Here is a 14,668-nt window from a genome sequence, read left to right as displayed (position 1 = left end):
TGCTGCTTAGCATACAGCCCAGGCTCCCATTGGTCTTCTGGGATGCAAGCTCACACTGCCTGTTCCTGTCCAGCTTCTCCCCCACCAGCACCCCCAAGACCTTCTCCTCAGGGCTGCTTTCTATCACCTCCTCTCCCAGCCTGTATTGATAGTGAGGATTGTTCCAGCCCAGGTGCAGGACCCTGCTCTTGCTCTTGGTGAACCTCATGAGGGTCACCTGGGCACCACCTCTCCAGCTTGTCCAGGGCCCTCTGGATGCCATCCTGTCCCTCTGGCATCTCAACAGCACCACTCAGCTTGGTGGCATCTGCACTCTTGCTGATGATGTCTCCATCCCTCTGTCTATAGCACTGATAAAAATATCAAACAGCAGAGGATGGGATGAGTGGAATCAGTTTTTTCTGGGACAAGGCCTGGGCTGTACTTGGAGATGTTAATGGAACCCAGTTTGAAATGGGAGATGGCCCAGACTGGACTCTGGTGTGCTTAGGGTATGGAGTTGTGACTGTGACAGGGCCCAGCCTGTGGTGGGAGGATATTAAGGACCCCAATATGTACTGGGATGAGTCCCAGACTGTATTGGGATGTGTCCAGGGGACTCAAGTTGTACTGGGATGGGACCCAGTCTGCCTGGGGCGTGGTTAAGGAATACAGTGGTTCCAGTCTTGTCCTGGGAGGGGTTCAGGTGGTGCAGCTTTTCCTGGAAGCAGGCACAGTCTGTACTGGGAAGGAGTCCTGCTCTCTGGTTTGCAGTGGGAGCGAAGCACTTGGTACTTGGAGGGGGTCAGAGCTTCAACTTTGCTGTGGGATGAGACTCTGTCTGTACTGGGAGGAGATCAGGAGATGCAGTTTGCACTGGGAAGGTCCCCAGTCTGTACTGGGTGATGCCATTGGATCCATTTCCTCCAGGACAGGACCTGCACTTTACTGGGATGGGATCAGGGCACCAGTTTGTCTTGGGCAGGGCCTAGTCTGTACTGGGGGGAGTTAGGAGATGCAATTTGTACTGGGAGTGGGCCCAGTCTGTACTGGATTGTAACAGGAGTACACAGTTAACATGTGGAGGGATGCATTAGGAACTGAGAAGGGGTCCAAAGGATGCACTTTGTAGTGGCACAGGAAACTGTATGGGAGATGGCAAAGTGATGCAGTTTGTACTGGGATGAGAGCACATCTGAGCTGGGAGGGGTTCAGGAAATGCAGTTTGTACTGAGATGTGACCAGGTCTGTACTGGGAGGGGACAAATGGTTCCCAATTGTACTGTGTGGGGACCAGACTGTACTGGAATGAGATCCAGGCTGTACTGGGAGTGCATAAGGGGATCAAGTTTTCATTGAGACATGGCCTAATGTGTAGTAGGATGGATTAAAGGGATCCTGTTTGGACTGGGACAAGGCCCAGGCGGTACTGGGAGGGCATGAGGGTGTGCAGTTTGTACGGGGATGGATGCAGTCAGTACTGTGAAAGGAGCCAGGGGACAGATTCTGTGCTGGGATGGGACCCAGGCTGCGGTGCTAGAGGACAGTATGATCCAGTTTGTACTGGGATGAGGCCACATCTGTACTGGGAGGGGTTAAAGGAACAATGGTCGGATGAAGTCTATACAGGAAGGGGGTCAGGGTATCCAGTATGGACTCTGAGGAGGTGCAGTCTGTAATGTGAGGGGGTTAGGGTATGAAGACATGAGGATACCTCCTGTTCTGATGGCAGTGCTGCTCTGGAGCACAGCTCTGTCCCACAAGTAGCCCTGGCCTGTCCAGGCCTGCAGTCCCAGCACTGCCACACAGCAGCACAGTGCCCAACATGCCAGAGCACTCAGGCCTTGCTCCTGCACAGAGGCTCAGCAGGAGAGGGTGGAAGGGAAGAAAGAACAGCTGAGGACAGCCCAAACTCTAGGGCTCCCTGGCACTGCTGCTGTGCTGGGACTCTGCCCCTCCACCTCTGCACACAGGCACTGCCCTGCAGCTCCACAGAAGCCTTCGAGGAAGGAAACAACAGAAACAACTCCCTGCAGGGTCCTTTATTGTATTGAACACACCCAGGAAGCACAGCTCCTCCTGTCTGCAGCCTCTGGGTCACAGCAGACAGGACAACACTGAACCAGAAATGGTCTGAACAAAGACATTTGTGTGGGAACAACATTCTCACAAGGGGAACAGCACCAGCAGCAGCCAGAACTCCAGCAGCCAGGCTGGACCTGCACTGAGTGACATCAGAACTGCTCTGCAGGAGAAGACAAAGAGTTTATTGCTTCTGAAAGCATCCAGGGATCAGTTTGCTCAGGGCAGCCTTCAGCTCCTGGTTCCTCAGGCTGTAGATGAGAGGGTTCAGTGCTGGAGGCACCACTGAGTACAGAACAGATACCACCAGATCCAGGGATGGGTAGGAGATGGAGGAGGGCTTCAGGTAGGCAAAGAAGCCAGTGCTTATAACCAGGGAGACCACAGCCAGGTGAGGGAGGCAGGTGGCAAAGGCTTTGTGACGTCCCTGCTGAGAGGGGATCCTCAGCACTGCCCTGAAGATCTGCACATAGGACACCACAATCAACACAAAACAGCCAAAGAAAAAACAGTCACTGGCCACAAGAAGCCAAAGTTCCCTGAGGTAGGATGTGGAGCAGGAGAGCTTGAGGATCTGGGGGATTTCACAGAAGAACTGGTCCACAGCATTTCCCTGGCAGAGGGGCAGGGAAAATGTATTGGCTGTGTGCAGCACAGAAGTGAGAAAGCCAGAGGCCCAGGCAGCTGCTGCCATGTGGAGACAAACTCTATTGCCCAGGAGGGTCTCATAGTGCAGGGGTCTGCAGATGGCAACATAGCGATCATAGGACATGGTGGTGAGGAGAGAAAACTCTGTAGCAATTAGGAATATGAAAAAGAACAGTTGGAGAACACATCCTGCATAGGAGATGTCCCTGGTGTCCCTCAGGGAATTGGCCATGGACTTAGGCACAGTGGTGGAGATGGCACACAGGTCAAGAAGGGCGAGGTTGAGGAGGAAGAAGTACATGGGGGTGTGGAGGTGGTGGTCCCAGGCTATGGTGGTGATGATGAGGCCATTGCCCAGCAGGGCAGCCAGGTAGATGGCCAGGAAGAGGCAGAAGTGCAGGAGCTGCAGCTGCCTTGTGCGTGGGAATGGCAGGAGGAGGAAGTGGGTGATGGAGCTGCTGTTGGCCATCTGCTACCTCTGATCATGGAGACCTGTCCAAGAAGGGAAAGGCAGTGACAAGTTAGGGCACACTTCTCTCAGCCTCATTGTAACCCCTGTTCCTGGGCTGCAGGAGGAATGAATCAGCTCAGTCCCCATCACTACCAATCACTGATGGTTCATTGCAGCCTCATATGCAGCAGGGACCCAGAATTGCCATGAAGATTCCTCTGGTGTCAGAACAGAAAGTGACCAACAGCCCAATCCCAGAAAACAAGAATACCATTGTGGTGGGTTGAAATTTCCCCCAGCATTAGCTTTGCCAGAGCAGAGCAGTTAGGAGCAAATGAAGCTGTATGGACAAGCAAGAGCTACACTCTACAATGGAATGCAATGAACAGGTACAGAACATACAGGAGTGACAATATTAGACAGGTGTTTACAATTAGCAAACAACACAGAGACCAGGTAAGCTGTTCCTCTTCCCCTAACCCCTCCCCAACTGTGCCAAGAGAGAAAGGAGGAGTGGAGAGAGAAAAAAGCAGTGGGTTAGACTTAGCCAAGGCCAGCCAAAGCAAGTGATCTCTCCCGAGAGAAGCAAAAGAGCTGAGATCAGAAGAGAAGAGAGAGAATTGTTATGGTACAGCTCCTCTGATTCCAGATATTTATCCAATGAATTTGTTTAGAATAATCTTTTCTTTTCCTTTTCACACCCTAGAGTGATCTATTTATTTTGTTTCTACTTTTCTGCATAAAATCTGTACAAAAGCACACCCATGGAGAGGTGGAGAAACAGAGACCAGCTCCGCAGTGCTGCAGAGACACTGAAGGGAAGAGAGAAAGGCAGAGGGGCTGGGGGTGAAGCCTTCTCCTTACCCAGCTCTGCTCACTGCTGTTCACAGGATGGAACTGAAGGGCTTTGGTCCTCCTTCTGTGTGCACACTCCAGGAGCCTTCAGCTGAGCATCAGCTGCCGAGATGGAGATTCCTCTAGGAGCTACAGCTGCAGTGTCCTGCACCCACAGCCTTGCTATGTCTGTGACTGCAGTGACTTCTCCTCTAGTGAGCTCTCAGCATCCTCCCAGACCTGGACACCTTGAAGCTGTCTCTGCCTTCTTCATCTCCCTGAGATCCTCTGGCAGTGTCCTCAGTCCTGCTGTGCTGTGCAGAGGAGTAGCTCCTGACCTGAGCTGTCTCTCTGCAGCACTGCCTGCTTGCCAGCAACACCTTCCAGCCGAGGAGCCCAGCATGGCTCAGCACAAAAGGACACCCCAGGTATTTTAAAGGAGCCCTCTGGTGGCTTTGCTGCCGAGTCCATGAACCTCAGAGACTGAGAAGCTGATGAAACCTCTCCAGAAGTCAAAATCATCTTCAAACTCTGAAGTTTTTTCTACTCTTAATGGGTCCCAGTGAAGCATACTGGGAAAGTGTCCCCAGGGTCTGGTTAGAGCAGGACAGAGTGGATGCAAGAGAAGCATCACTGGAGGCACTGAAGCATCTCCAGGCTGTGGTGAGAACAGAGAACTGAGGCAGTGCAGACAGATCATGACAAGCAGCTGAAGGTGGCTCTGCTGCTAAGCAAACCTGGAGGGGTTTCCTTGATCCAAAAGGCCAAGCCTTGACCCCCACCCCCTGGCAAGGCAGATCGTGTCCCACACCTGTGGCTCAGGGCTCTGTTGGATGCAGTGGGGAGTGAGGATGAGCAGTGACCAGGGTAGGACCTTGTCAGGTTTTGCTGTGGTTTGCTTCCAAAGAGACAACTCCTGCTGAAAAGGAATGAAATGTACCTTTAAAAATACTTTTTATCAGATGTTTTGTGCAATAAAAACCTCTCCAATTAGCTGCAGAAACCTTGGCAATAATTAGAGGTTCAGAAGTATTTAATGAGCCCCATGGAGTATTTGGGGCTGATTACATCATCCTTAGGTACTGCCAGGAGATTCTGCCAAGGTACTGCCAAGAAGCCTCTCAAGAAGTCCAAGTCAGAAGCAAACTCCAAAGTACCTTGAAGCACTGATTGGCCTCACTGAGGCTTGTTACTGCCAAAGGCTCCCCAGGGACTCATTAGAGCAGCTTGTTAGAGGCCAGGATTGCAGGGAGACAAAGGCAAAGTACAGGGCAGAAAAACTTGCCTTTGGTTTGTGAAGCAGAAAGGCCAAGCCCTGACCACTGCCCTTGCAATAGAAGAACATCAAAGCCTCAAAGCCAAGTTTCTCCTCACAGACCTCAGTGGCAGAGGCAACTGCCAGAGCCAAGGGGACAAAGACCTTGGTCCTGTTTGGCCTCTGAGTCTTGCCAGAGCCCTTGGCCATCACTACTGCAGCCTCTCCTACACTGTCCCATGCCTGCAGCTCTTTCCTTTCTGGCTGCTGACACCAATCTTGCTTCCCCAGCCAGCTCTCCCCCTGCCATTTCCATCCCTTCCCTTAGCTGTCTGTGCTCTCCCTGCCATTTCCTGACACCTCTGGATGGCCTCATGCATAGCAGCTCTGCCCTTTGAGGGAAATTTCTTTGGTCTCATCTCCACTCTGAACCTTCCAAGATGCTCCGTGTAGCGGTTTTGTTCTCTCCCCACTCCCCAGAAGAGCTCCATCCTCTCTGAAACCACCCTTCAGCCATGTGCACACTGCTATGGCAGTGCCCTGAGCCTCCATTCAGCAGGCTGAAGCAGCCCAGGTCCCTCAGCCTCCCCACAGAGATGTCAGCTCCCATCCTGGCAGATCTCCTCTGCAGTCCCTGCAGTTCCTCTCCATTCCTTCAGACTGGACATTCCCACACCCAGTCACCAAGCATCCAGATGTGGCCACAGCAGCTCTGAGTCCTCGGGGAGGACAACTCCAGTGTCTGGGTGACCACACTCCTCCTGCCATAGCCCAGCTGCAGTTTGCCTTCTTCCCTGGGTGCAGGGTTTGCTCAATCCCAGGGCATTTGGAATGGCTCCTCCCAGATGCTGTGGTGTCTTTCTGACTGGGGATAGGACATGCCAGAACCTCCATTTCTGAAGAACAGTCAGATAGTTTGTACTGTGATGGGGCCCAGTCTGTCAGGGAGTGGGTAAGGGGATATAGTTTGTACTGGAAGGAGTCCTAGAGGAGTGGTTAGAGGGCTTCAGGTGGTGTAGCCTTTCCTGGGAGTGGACAAAATCTGTACTCGGAAGGAGTCCTGTTACAGTTTTATAATTGGCTGCATCAGGGGAAGTTTTGGCTGGAGGTGAGGAGAAAGTTCTTCCCAGAAAGAGGAATTGGCCACTGGAATGTGCTGCCCAGGGAGGTGCTGGAGTCACCATCACTGGAGGTGTTGATAACAAGTTGGATGTGGCACTTGGAGCCATGGTTTAGGTGTCAGGGAGAGTTGGGTGGTAGGTTGGACTTGATCTCTGAGGTCTTTTCCAACCTGGGTGATTCTGTGTTTCTGTGATTAGAAGGTGAAGGGAAAAGTCTGAACACAGCTGGTGACCAAACCAATGTCTGGTGACAAACTCAAGAGATTCCAAAACATGTAGTGAAAGGTGAGGAGAACATCTGCCCAGCTGATGGAATGAGCCCTGACAATTCTGTGATTCTCAGTATGCCCAAGAGGTATTATCAGGTATTGGAATTCCAGTGAATGCCCTCCCCCCTCCAGCCCTTCCTTAGGGCTCTCAGGGCAGTTGGTGCACCCCCAGCAGTTGCTCTCATCAGCTCTCTCTGTTGTGTTCTGTGTCCATCCAGAATGGACATTTGCTACCAAAAGCTTTCTTTCTAGATTCAGGTGATGAGATTTTCAGTACCCTTTCTCCTTCCCTTCAGTCTTCTGTTCCTTCTCCTGCACTAGTGCCTGCTGGGACAGGATCCGTGTGATTAAGAGGAACCCACTGGCAATTTCTGGGGAGCCTCAGATTCACTGGAGGTGATCTGCACCATGCAGTGTCCAGAGCAATGTGAACCCTACAGCACTCAAGGGAACAAATAGTTAGAGAGCAGCCCCATGGAGGGCCTGGGAGTTGTGGTGGGCAGCAAGTTCTGCATGGGACAGCAATGTGCCCTGGTGGCCAGGAAGGCCAGTGGGGTCCTGGGGGGCATTTGGAAGAGTGTGGCCAGCAGATCCAGGGAGGTTCTCCTCCCCCTCTACTCTGCCCTCGGGAGGCCCCACCTGGAATATTACATCCAGTTCTGGACTCAAAAGGGACAGGGATGTGCTGCAGAGGCTGTGAGGATGCTGAAGGGACTGGAGTACTGCCTGATGAGGAGAGGATGAGAGTCCAGGGGCTGTTTAGTCTGTAGAAGAGAAGTCTGAGATGGTATCTGATCAATGCCTATCAATATGTGAGAGCTGGGGGTAAGGAAGCAAGAGGCAGGGACAGCCTCTGCTCACTTGAGCCCTGGGAGAGGATAAGGGGCAATGGATGGAAACTGCAGCACAGGAGGTTCCACTTCAACAGGTGTGGTGTGTTCACTATGTTGATGGATTTGCTTTCAGGGGGCTGATGAGCTTCAGCCCTGTTTGTGCTGCTGCTGGTGCTGAGTGTTAGCTTAGGGCAATGGCTCAGAGCTGTGCTGTCCACTGCTGGGCAGCTTGCTCTGGTTTCATCCAGAGCAATACATGACACTCCCAAGGAAAACACTGTGAGATCTGCCCAGATACTCGATACTGAGGAGTGACAGGGGGTGGGGGAGAGAAAGGGCAAATTCTTAGGCTGGTGGTCACCTCTGATGCTTTGGAATTTCACGCCTGAGCAAGTGTAAAATCCTCCTCAGCAGGGGGAAGGATTGGGGAAAGTCTGTTGTCAGCCTGGGAGTTCCTGAGAGACAGAAATCACTGCAATGTGCTTGGGCCTGGCCCATGCCTCTAGAGCCCTTCTCATCTCTGTGCAGAGGGCTGAGGGGCAAGAGAAGGTCTCTGGACCTACAGACAGTGCCACAGGCATGGCAGCTGCATCAGAGAAGCAGCCTGTGCCAGGATCAGCTACCCCTGTAGGGAAAAAGAAGCCTACAAGGAAAGTAGATGATCCTGCAAAGGACCAGGAGGGATCAGGGTCCGCATGGGAACAAGAGGAAGAGCCTGGGCTGCTGGCTTGGTTCTTATCTCTGGCTTTGGAAGATGGCCAAGGACAAACAGTGGATGAAACAAGCAGCAGACCCCAGCAAGGCAAAGGAAATCTCTGCTTCTCTGTCCAGGCCTGTGTTTCAGCTGTGAAGGAACTGTCCCAGGAGTTCCATCGGCTCCAGAAGAAGCTTTTATTCCCCACCTGTACAGTCCTGTGTTTCAGCCATGAGGAGCAGCTGCTCCCCTGTCCAAGGGAGAGAATCTGAGAGGCACACAGCACAGCACACCCTCTGCTTTACTTGTGTGACCATGGGGAGGACATGAGGAAGTGGGAGGGAAAACCCAATCCAGTCCTGGCTGCAGGAGTCTGTGACTTACAGGGGAATTGTCCCCACAGAGATGCTGCCTCAGTTTCCAGTGGGAAATGGCCTAAGAAGAGCAGGGAAGCTGAAACTGCTTCTGGTCCTCCTGAAGGGACTCCCAAAGCATCTTCACAAGATGCAAGGGACCCCAGGCAGAATTAGAGGGGCTCTGCCTCCAACCAGATGGAAGGGAGAGACAAATTGGTTTGTTGGACTGTACAGAACCAATGGCCTGGCAAGTTGAAGCCATGAGAGGATAAAGTTTTAGTAGATACAGGTGCCCAGAGTGCTCTGACACCATCAAACCACGAGGGGTGGAACCCATCTGTGTTTCTGGTGTGACAGGAGGATCCCCACACCTGGATGTGTTGGAAGCTGAGTGCTGGGATGCAAGCCACAGTTTGCTTTCACTTGGAGGCATGGAAGGAGTCACTGGACTCAGATTGCTCCAGAGGTAGAAACACAGCCCCAGCATTTGCAGCATTTGGACTGGGCGTGGACTGATCCAGACTGTGCTGGAACAGAGTGGAGCTGCAGAGCACCTGCAGTGAGCAGCCCTCTGGGTACTGCAAAGCAACCTCCTGTGGAGTGAGCATGGACAGTGCCTGAGGTGTGCTGCTGATTGCTGCTGGGCATGGTGCAGATGGCACTGAATGAGGGCTTGGGAATGTCAAAGGTTAAGCTGGAAATTTGCTGCCATTACTCCACACCATCCTGCCTCATGCCACCTTCACAGGGACAGTGCTGGCTGGAGTAAAGGACTACAGGGCTTGACGTTCAGATTGCAACATGGGAGGCTTCCTGTTCTGGTTGCTGCTGTTGGGTTCTGGCTCTCAGGTGCTGGCTCTTTGCTGAGGGGGAGGGCTGCAGGGGTTTAACTCCTGGCTGCTGCTGCTCACTGCTGTGCTTCTTTCTGCAAACAGCCTCAGGTCAGTGTGCACTATGTGACCTCATCTGGATTCAGCTCTGTTGATGTTGTCTCAAGTCCTTATCTCAACCCAGAGGGTTTTTTGATTTGGGGGTGTGTGTTATTTTTCCTTCACTTCTGTTTTGGGGGGAAGAAGCAGATTAACCCCTTCTCAGCTCTTCAACCTGTTCCAGCCCCAGAGTGGAAAGCCAACAGAAACTTTCTGAGTTCTTCCAAAGATCTCCATGAGCTCCCCCCTACACACTCCAAAGATCCCAAAAGTCAGTCCTAGGACTATCCATAATCCCAAACACCTAAGATCACCTGAAAACCCCTGCAGAATGCCTCTGAGATGCCCCTCAAGACTCCTCTGAGAACCTCATTGTCCCCTCCCTGAACTGGGCACACAGCTCCACCCCATCCCTTGGGAACAAATGCCCCCAAAATTCAGGCATTGAGGCAGAGATATCTGAAATAAAAGCAAACAGACAGGATTTGGGTAACTTTTGGGTTTTATTGAGACAATTGGTCAACAGATGGAGGATTTCTTACCCCAGGGAGACACAAAGCATTGGGGAAGAACCAGACAGACCCTGGCAAAGCCCTGCCCATCTCCACTGGGAGCTCCAGCTGTGCCGACTCAGCACTGTAATTGTTCTCATTAGCAATAATTGGTGTTCAGAAGGGCAGGAGGTGTTTGTTGCTGCTGGTGTCCCCAGTCCCTGTGAACTGCAAAAGAAAACGGGATGATTTTGGTGCTGGAAAGGCGCTCTCAGGGGTCATGATGACCCAACAGATGCTAGGTGGATTTATGCCTCCCCTCCAGTGCAGGCTGCTCTCTGGTGTGGATGTAGCGGTGCTTGTTGAGATTGCCCTTCTGGGTGAAGCGCTTACCGCAATCAGCACAGGTGAAAGACTTCTCTCCAGTGTGGGTGCGGCGGTGAGCAGTGAGAGTGCTCCTGTGGCTGAAGCTCCTCCCGCACTCAGCACAGCTGAAAGATTTCTCGCCAGTGTGCACACGACGGTGCACTGTGAGATGGCTCTTCCGGGTGAGGCTCTTGCCGCAGTCGGCACAGCTGTACGGCCTCTCACCACTGTGGATGAGTTGGTGCTGGATGAATGCAGTACTCCTGGTGAAGTTCTTGCCGCACTCAGCACAGGGGAACAGATGCTCTCCAGTGTGGATGCGGTGATGGATGGTGAGAGTGGAGCTGTGTTTGAAGCTCTTGCCGCAGTCCCTGCAGGTGAAGGCCTTCTCCCTAGTGTGGGTGAGGTGGTGTTGCATAAGATGAGAGATCTGCCTGAACCGCTTGCCACAGCTGTCACAAGAGAAGGGCTTCTCTCCAGTGTGGGTGAGGCAGTGCTGGGTGAGATGACAGCGTTGGGTGAAGCTCTGGCCGCAGTCAGCACAGGTGAAAGGTTTCTCTCCGGTGTGGGTGCGGCGGTGCTGGAGGAGCCGAGAGTTCCAGCGGAACCTCTTGCCACAGTCACCACAAACGAAGGGCCGGGAGCTAAGCTGCGGGCAGTGGTGCTTCACTAGCTCTGAGCTACCTGGGAAGCTCTGCCCACACTCAAGACACTGATTCAGCTCTTTGGGTGACACTGAGGGACCTGCTCTGGCTTCATCCTCCTCCATACATTCCTCCCCCTCATCCTGCTCACCTTCATCATCATCATTATCCTCCTGTTCATAGCTGTCATTCTCAGCATCATCCTCCATCTTCACATCTTTTTCCTCCTCATCCTCCTCTACCTTGGCACTGCACATTGGCTTCTCCAACTTGATCTCTGGGTGCTGCTTCTCCTCCCAGCTCGTGTCTGGGTCCTTCTGTGAGGCCATACTGTGGCAGGAAGGGGTCACAGCTCTGCAATAGGGAAGATGGAAGCACCTGAGCCCAGGACCTCAAACCCTCAGATCCTGCCTGGGTCATGACACTCCCTGACTCCCAACACCCAGCTAGAGGAGAGAATGCAGAGGGGACCTCAAACCTTCAGTTTCTGCCTCAGTTTGGGCACAGACCTCTAATACCTGTGCTGAGACCCCAGGTTCCTGTGATCAGTGCCCTGAGGTACCCAGGGACTTACAAATGGTCTTGTCCTACTCTGCTCGAGCCTGGTGGCATTGGCAGGGTGGTTCCTGGACCAGGCCCTGTCCTTTGATCTCCCCTGGCTCAGACAATGGAGGCAGCAGCACTGACCAAGGAAGAACAAACCACCTCCAACCTTCTCCCACCACCCTCCAGATCCCAACCCCTAAACATCACCTCCTGCTCACAACACACTCCCAGCAGCCTGGAGCATTCATCAACTCCCACAACACCTAATGTGCCTCAGAGCTCCTGGAGAGGTGAAATATGCTGCACAGGAGGAGGTGGAGGCTGGGAGCTGCCCTTGGGGCTGGGGTCCTGCTGTTAACCCACTCTGGGTTTCTTACCTCTTGGGCTGCTCCAAGGGGCAGGACTGCAAATTCTGCTCTTCCACAGCACACAGGGGCAGGGATGATGGAGAGAGGACTCCTGACAGAGAGAATTAAAGGGCTCAGAGAAGAGCGCTGATCGGCAAAGGATGACTCAGCACTGCCCAGGACCAGGCAGCACAGCTCAGCCTTGCTGGGGGCAGCTCCCAAGCCCAGCAGCACAGCCACAGCACACAGCCAGGGCTGATCAAGATGGGAGACCTCAACAAGGTTGAGTCCGGATGTGAGGAGGAGGTTCTTCACCATGAGAGTGGTGAAGCCCTCGAACGAGTTGTCCAGGGAGGTGGTTGAGGCCGCATCCCTGGAGGTGTTTAAGCCCAGGCTGGATGAGGCTCTGGGCAGCCTGATCTAGTGTGGGGTGTCCCTGCCCATGGCAGGGGGGTTGGAACTAGATGATCCTTGTGGTCCCTTCCAACCCTGACTGATACTATGATACTATGAGACTAAGTGCAGGCTCAGCTCCCAAGCCCAGCACACAGCCCCCAGCACACAGCTGCAGGCCAGCACCACAACACAGCTGCCTCCACACAGCCTCTCCCAGCTCTTGCCTAAAGCTTCCTCCCACTGCCTGCCCAGACCTCTGCTGCCTGCACCTGCCTTTGTCAGCAGATCTTGCTCTGGCCACAGCTCTCCTCCCAGGTCCTGCCCCCACCCCACACACTCTGTGCTCACCTTTGACCTGCACACACCTCTCTGCTGCCCACTCCGCAAGAGAAGATCACAGCAGCCCTCAGGACACACACAAAGGGAGCTTCATGATCTCTGCAGATGCAGCAAAGGGGGAAGGGACTTGGGCAGCTTCTTGATAAATCTCTTCAGCCCTCACTGGGATGCTGGAGGAGTCTCTGGCTCCTGCCCAAACCTCACACCTCCAGCACCCTTCACACACCTGCAGCCCAAAGAGACTCACTGGAAAGGGTTTGGCTTCCTTCTCTCCCTGACCATTTCTCTCAGCTTGCTCTTTGCAGTTCTCCTGGAGCTGCCACTCCACATCCCCAAGAGAAAAATGAGGTTGGATGGGAGGGCACAGTGCCCATGGGCTGCTGTTCATCTCCCAGCTGACACAGGCAGAGCTGCAGCACAATTCACTCCTTTCACCTCCTGAAATGCTGCCAGATTCTGCCATTCCCTGCACACACATTTGCCACCTGGGCCCTGGATCCTCTCCCCTTTTTGGGGGGACAAGGCCTAATTCCTACCTGACCACTCCCAGGCCTTTCCCTCATTCCCAGCACATCCTTGACTGCCTTGACATGCCATGTCCCTGTGTCCCCCACCTCCACTACCACTGCAGCTGGAAGGGTGGAGTGGGAAATGCTGTGGCTGAGGAAGCATCTAAGGAACTGGGCTGGAAGGAGCAGCACAATAATGGAAGAGGCCTGAAACTAAAGGCTGGGATCAGCTGGAGGGCTGAAAGAACAGCACCAAGCCAAGGGGGGGTTACAGATGAGGGCTGGGGAGGGACCCTGCAGACACCTCAGGCAGCAGTTGATGAGAGGAAGGGAGACAGAGAGGGAGTGAGACCTCAGGTGACTCCTGCCATGGGCTATGGCTGGGCTGTGTGGCTAGGAGCCCTGAGTGCCTGCTTGGGCTGTGCTGGATGTCAGGAGGGGTCAGGGGACTGTCCTGAGCCAGGCAGGATTTGGGGTTTTGAGCTTCTGGGGTCAGCTGCTGCCAGCACCATTGGAGGTAGGAGCCAGGCAGAGTCACACAGCTGCTGAACTAAGCCCTCCCACCCCCTGCAGCCTTCACACTCCATCTCTTCATCCAGTGCTCCAGCTCCACTCACTTGCTGCCCTCTCAAAATCCCCACGATCCCACCAAGGCCCCAGGGCTGATCTTCACAGCCAGTAGGGCCCTACAGAAGCCCCTGGAAGAGAGCATGGAGGAGAATCCCTGTGGTGGGTGGAAGGCACTGGGATGTCTTACACCACAGAGTAGAGACCTCCAGAAGGGACAGCAGAGTCCAGAGGGACACCACAAAGTGTCATCTAGCTTAGTTCATTCCCACAAGGCCTGCACCCACTCTCTACAAAGGAACAGCACAGGATCTCCAATCTCCTTTGCCCTTCCTCTCTGCTCCCAGGAACAGCTTCTGGGATCTCTCTCTGCAGAGGAGCTTTGAGGCCTTGGCAGTGCTGCCAACTGCGGCCTGCAGCGGCCTGGCTCACCTGGGAGCTGCCTACCAGAATCTGTAACTGCAGCTCTTGGGTATGGGGGAGGAGGGGCAGAGAGGCATGGGGGAGGGGGAAGGCATTTGGGGCCTGCGGTTCTGGCCTGCTTTGGTGGAGGTCTGGAGGAAGCTTTGGCCTAGGGAGGTTGCTTGGCTCCCGTGGCCCAGGCGCACTATGGATTGTTGTGGATTGGATGCTTTGCACTGTAGGATGCAGCTCTGAACAGCACAGCCATGGAAACTGCCCAATTCTATCCAACCCTCTGGCCACAGCTTGGCATCAACTCCTTTCACAAGGCTCAAAGAGAGCTTCTCTGGCTCCTGAAACCTAAGGCAATACCCTGCAGAACAAGTTGGAGGAGCTCAAGGGGACAAGCTGCAGAGGGGGCCCAGGGCAACCTCCTGAGCTTCAACAAGAGCAAGGGCAGGGTCCTGCCCCTGGCCTGGCACAATCCTCACAATCAGGACAGGCTGGGGGAGGAGGGGATAGGAAGCTGCCCTGCAGAAAAGGACTGGGGGGTGCTGCTGGACAAGAAGCTGGACAGGAACAAACAGGGGGAGCCTGCAGACCAGAAGGC

At 53.9% G+C, this 14,668-nt stretch overlaps 2 protein-coding genes across 2 annotated transcripts in view; both read right to left on the bottom strand.

Moving 5' to 3' along the window:
* Window positions 1-2,275: 2,275 nt before the first annotated feature.
* Window positions 2,276-3,178, bottom strand: LOC137454363 (olfactory receptor 14A16-like; the record flags this gene model as incomplete). The annotated part of the gene is made up of 1 exon (XM_068164410.1): window positions 2,276-3,178. A coding segment is annotated over exon 1 (903 nt), but the record flags the coding sequence as incomplete, so codon positions are not given.
* A 7,062-nt stretch (window positions 3,179-10,240) lies between these two features.
* Window positions 10,241-14,668, bottom strand: part of LOC137454425 (zinc finger protein 135-like) — a 92,713-nt gene continuing 88,285 nt past the window's right edge. Inside the window, exon 3 of the mRNA XM_068164465.1 lies at window positions 10,241-10,952. Coding sequence (XP_068020566.1) covers window positions 10,241-10,952 — 712 coding nt within the window. The remainder of the gene's footprint in view (window positions 10,953-14,668) is intronic.

The sequence above is a fragment of the Melanerpes formicivorus genome, unplaced genomic scaffold (assembly GCF_026170545.1).
Source record: "Melanerpes formicivorus ecotype bairdi unplaced genomic scaffold, bMelFor1.0.p_v2 SCAF_80, whole genome shotgun sequence".
NCBI lineage: Eukaryota > Metazoa > Chordata > Aves > Piciformes > Picidae > Melanerpes > Melanerpes formicivorus.
The sequence above is the reverse complement of the archived record's forward strand: the minus strand, read 5'-3'. Positions and strand labels throughout refer to the sequence as shown.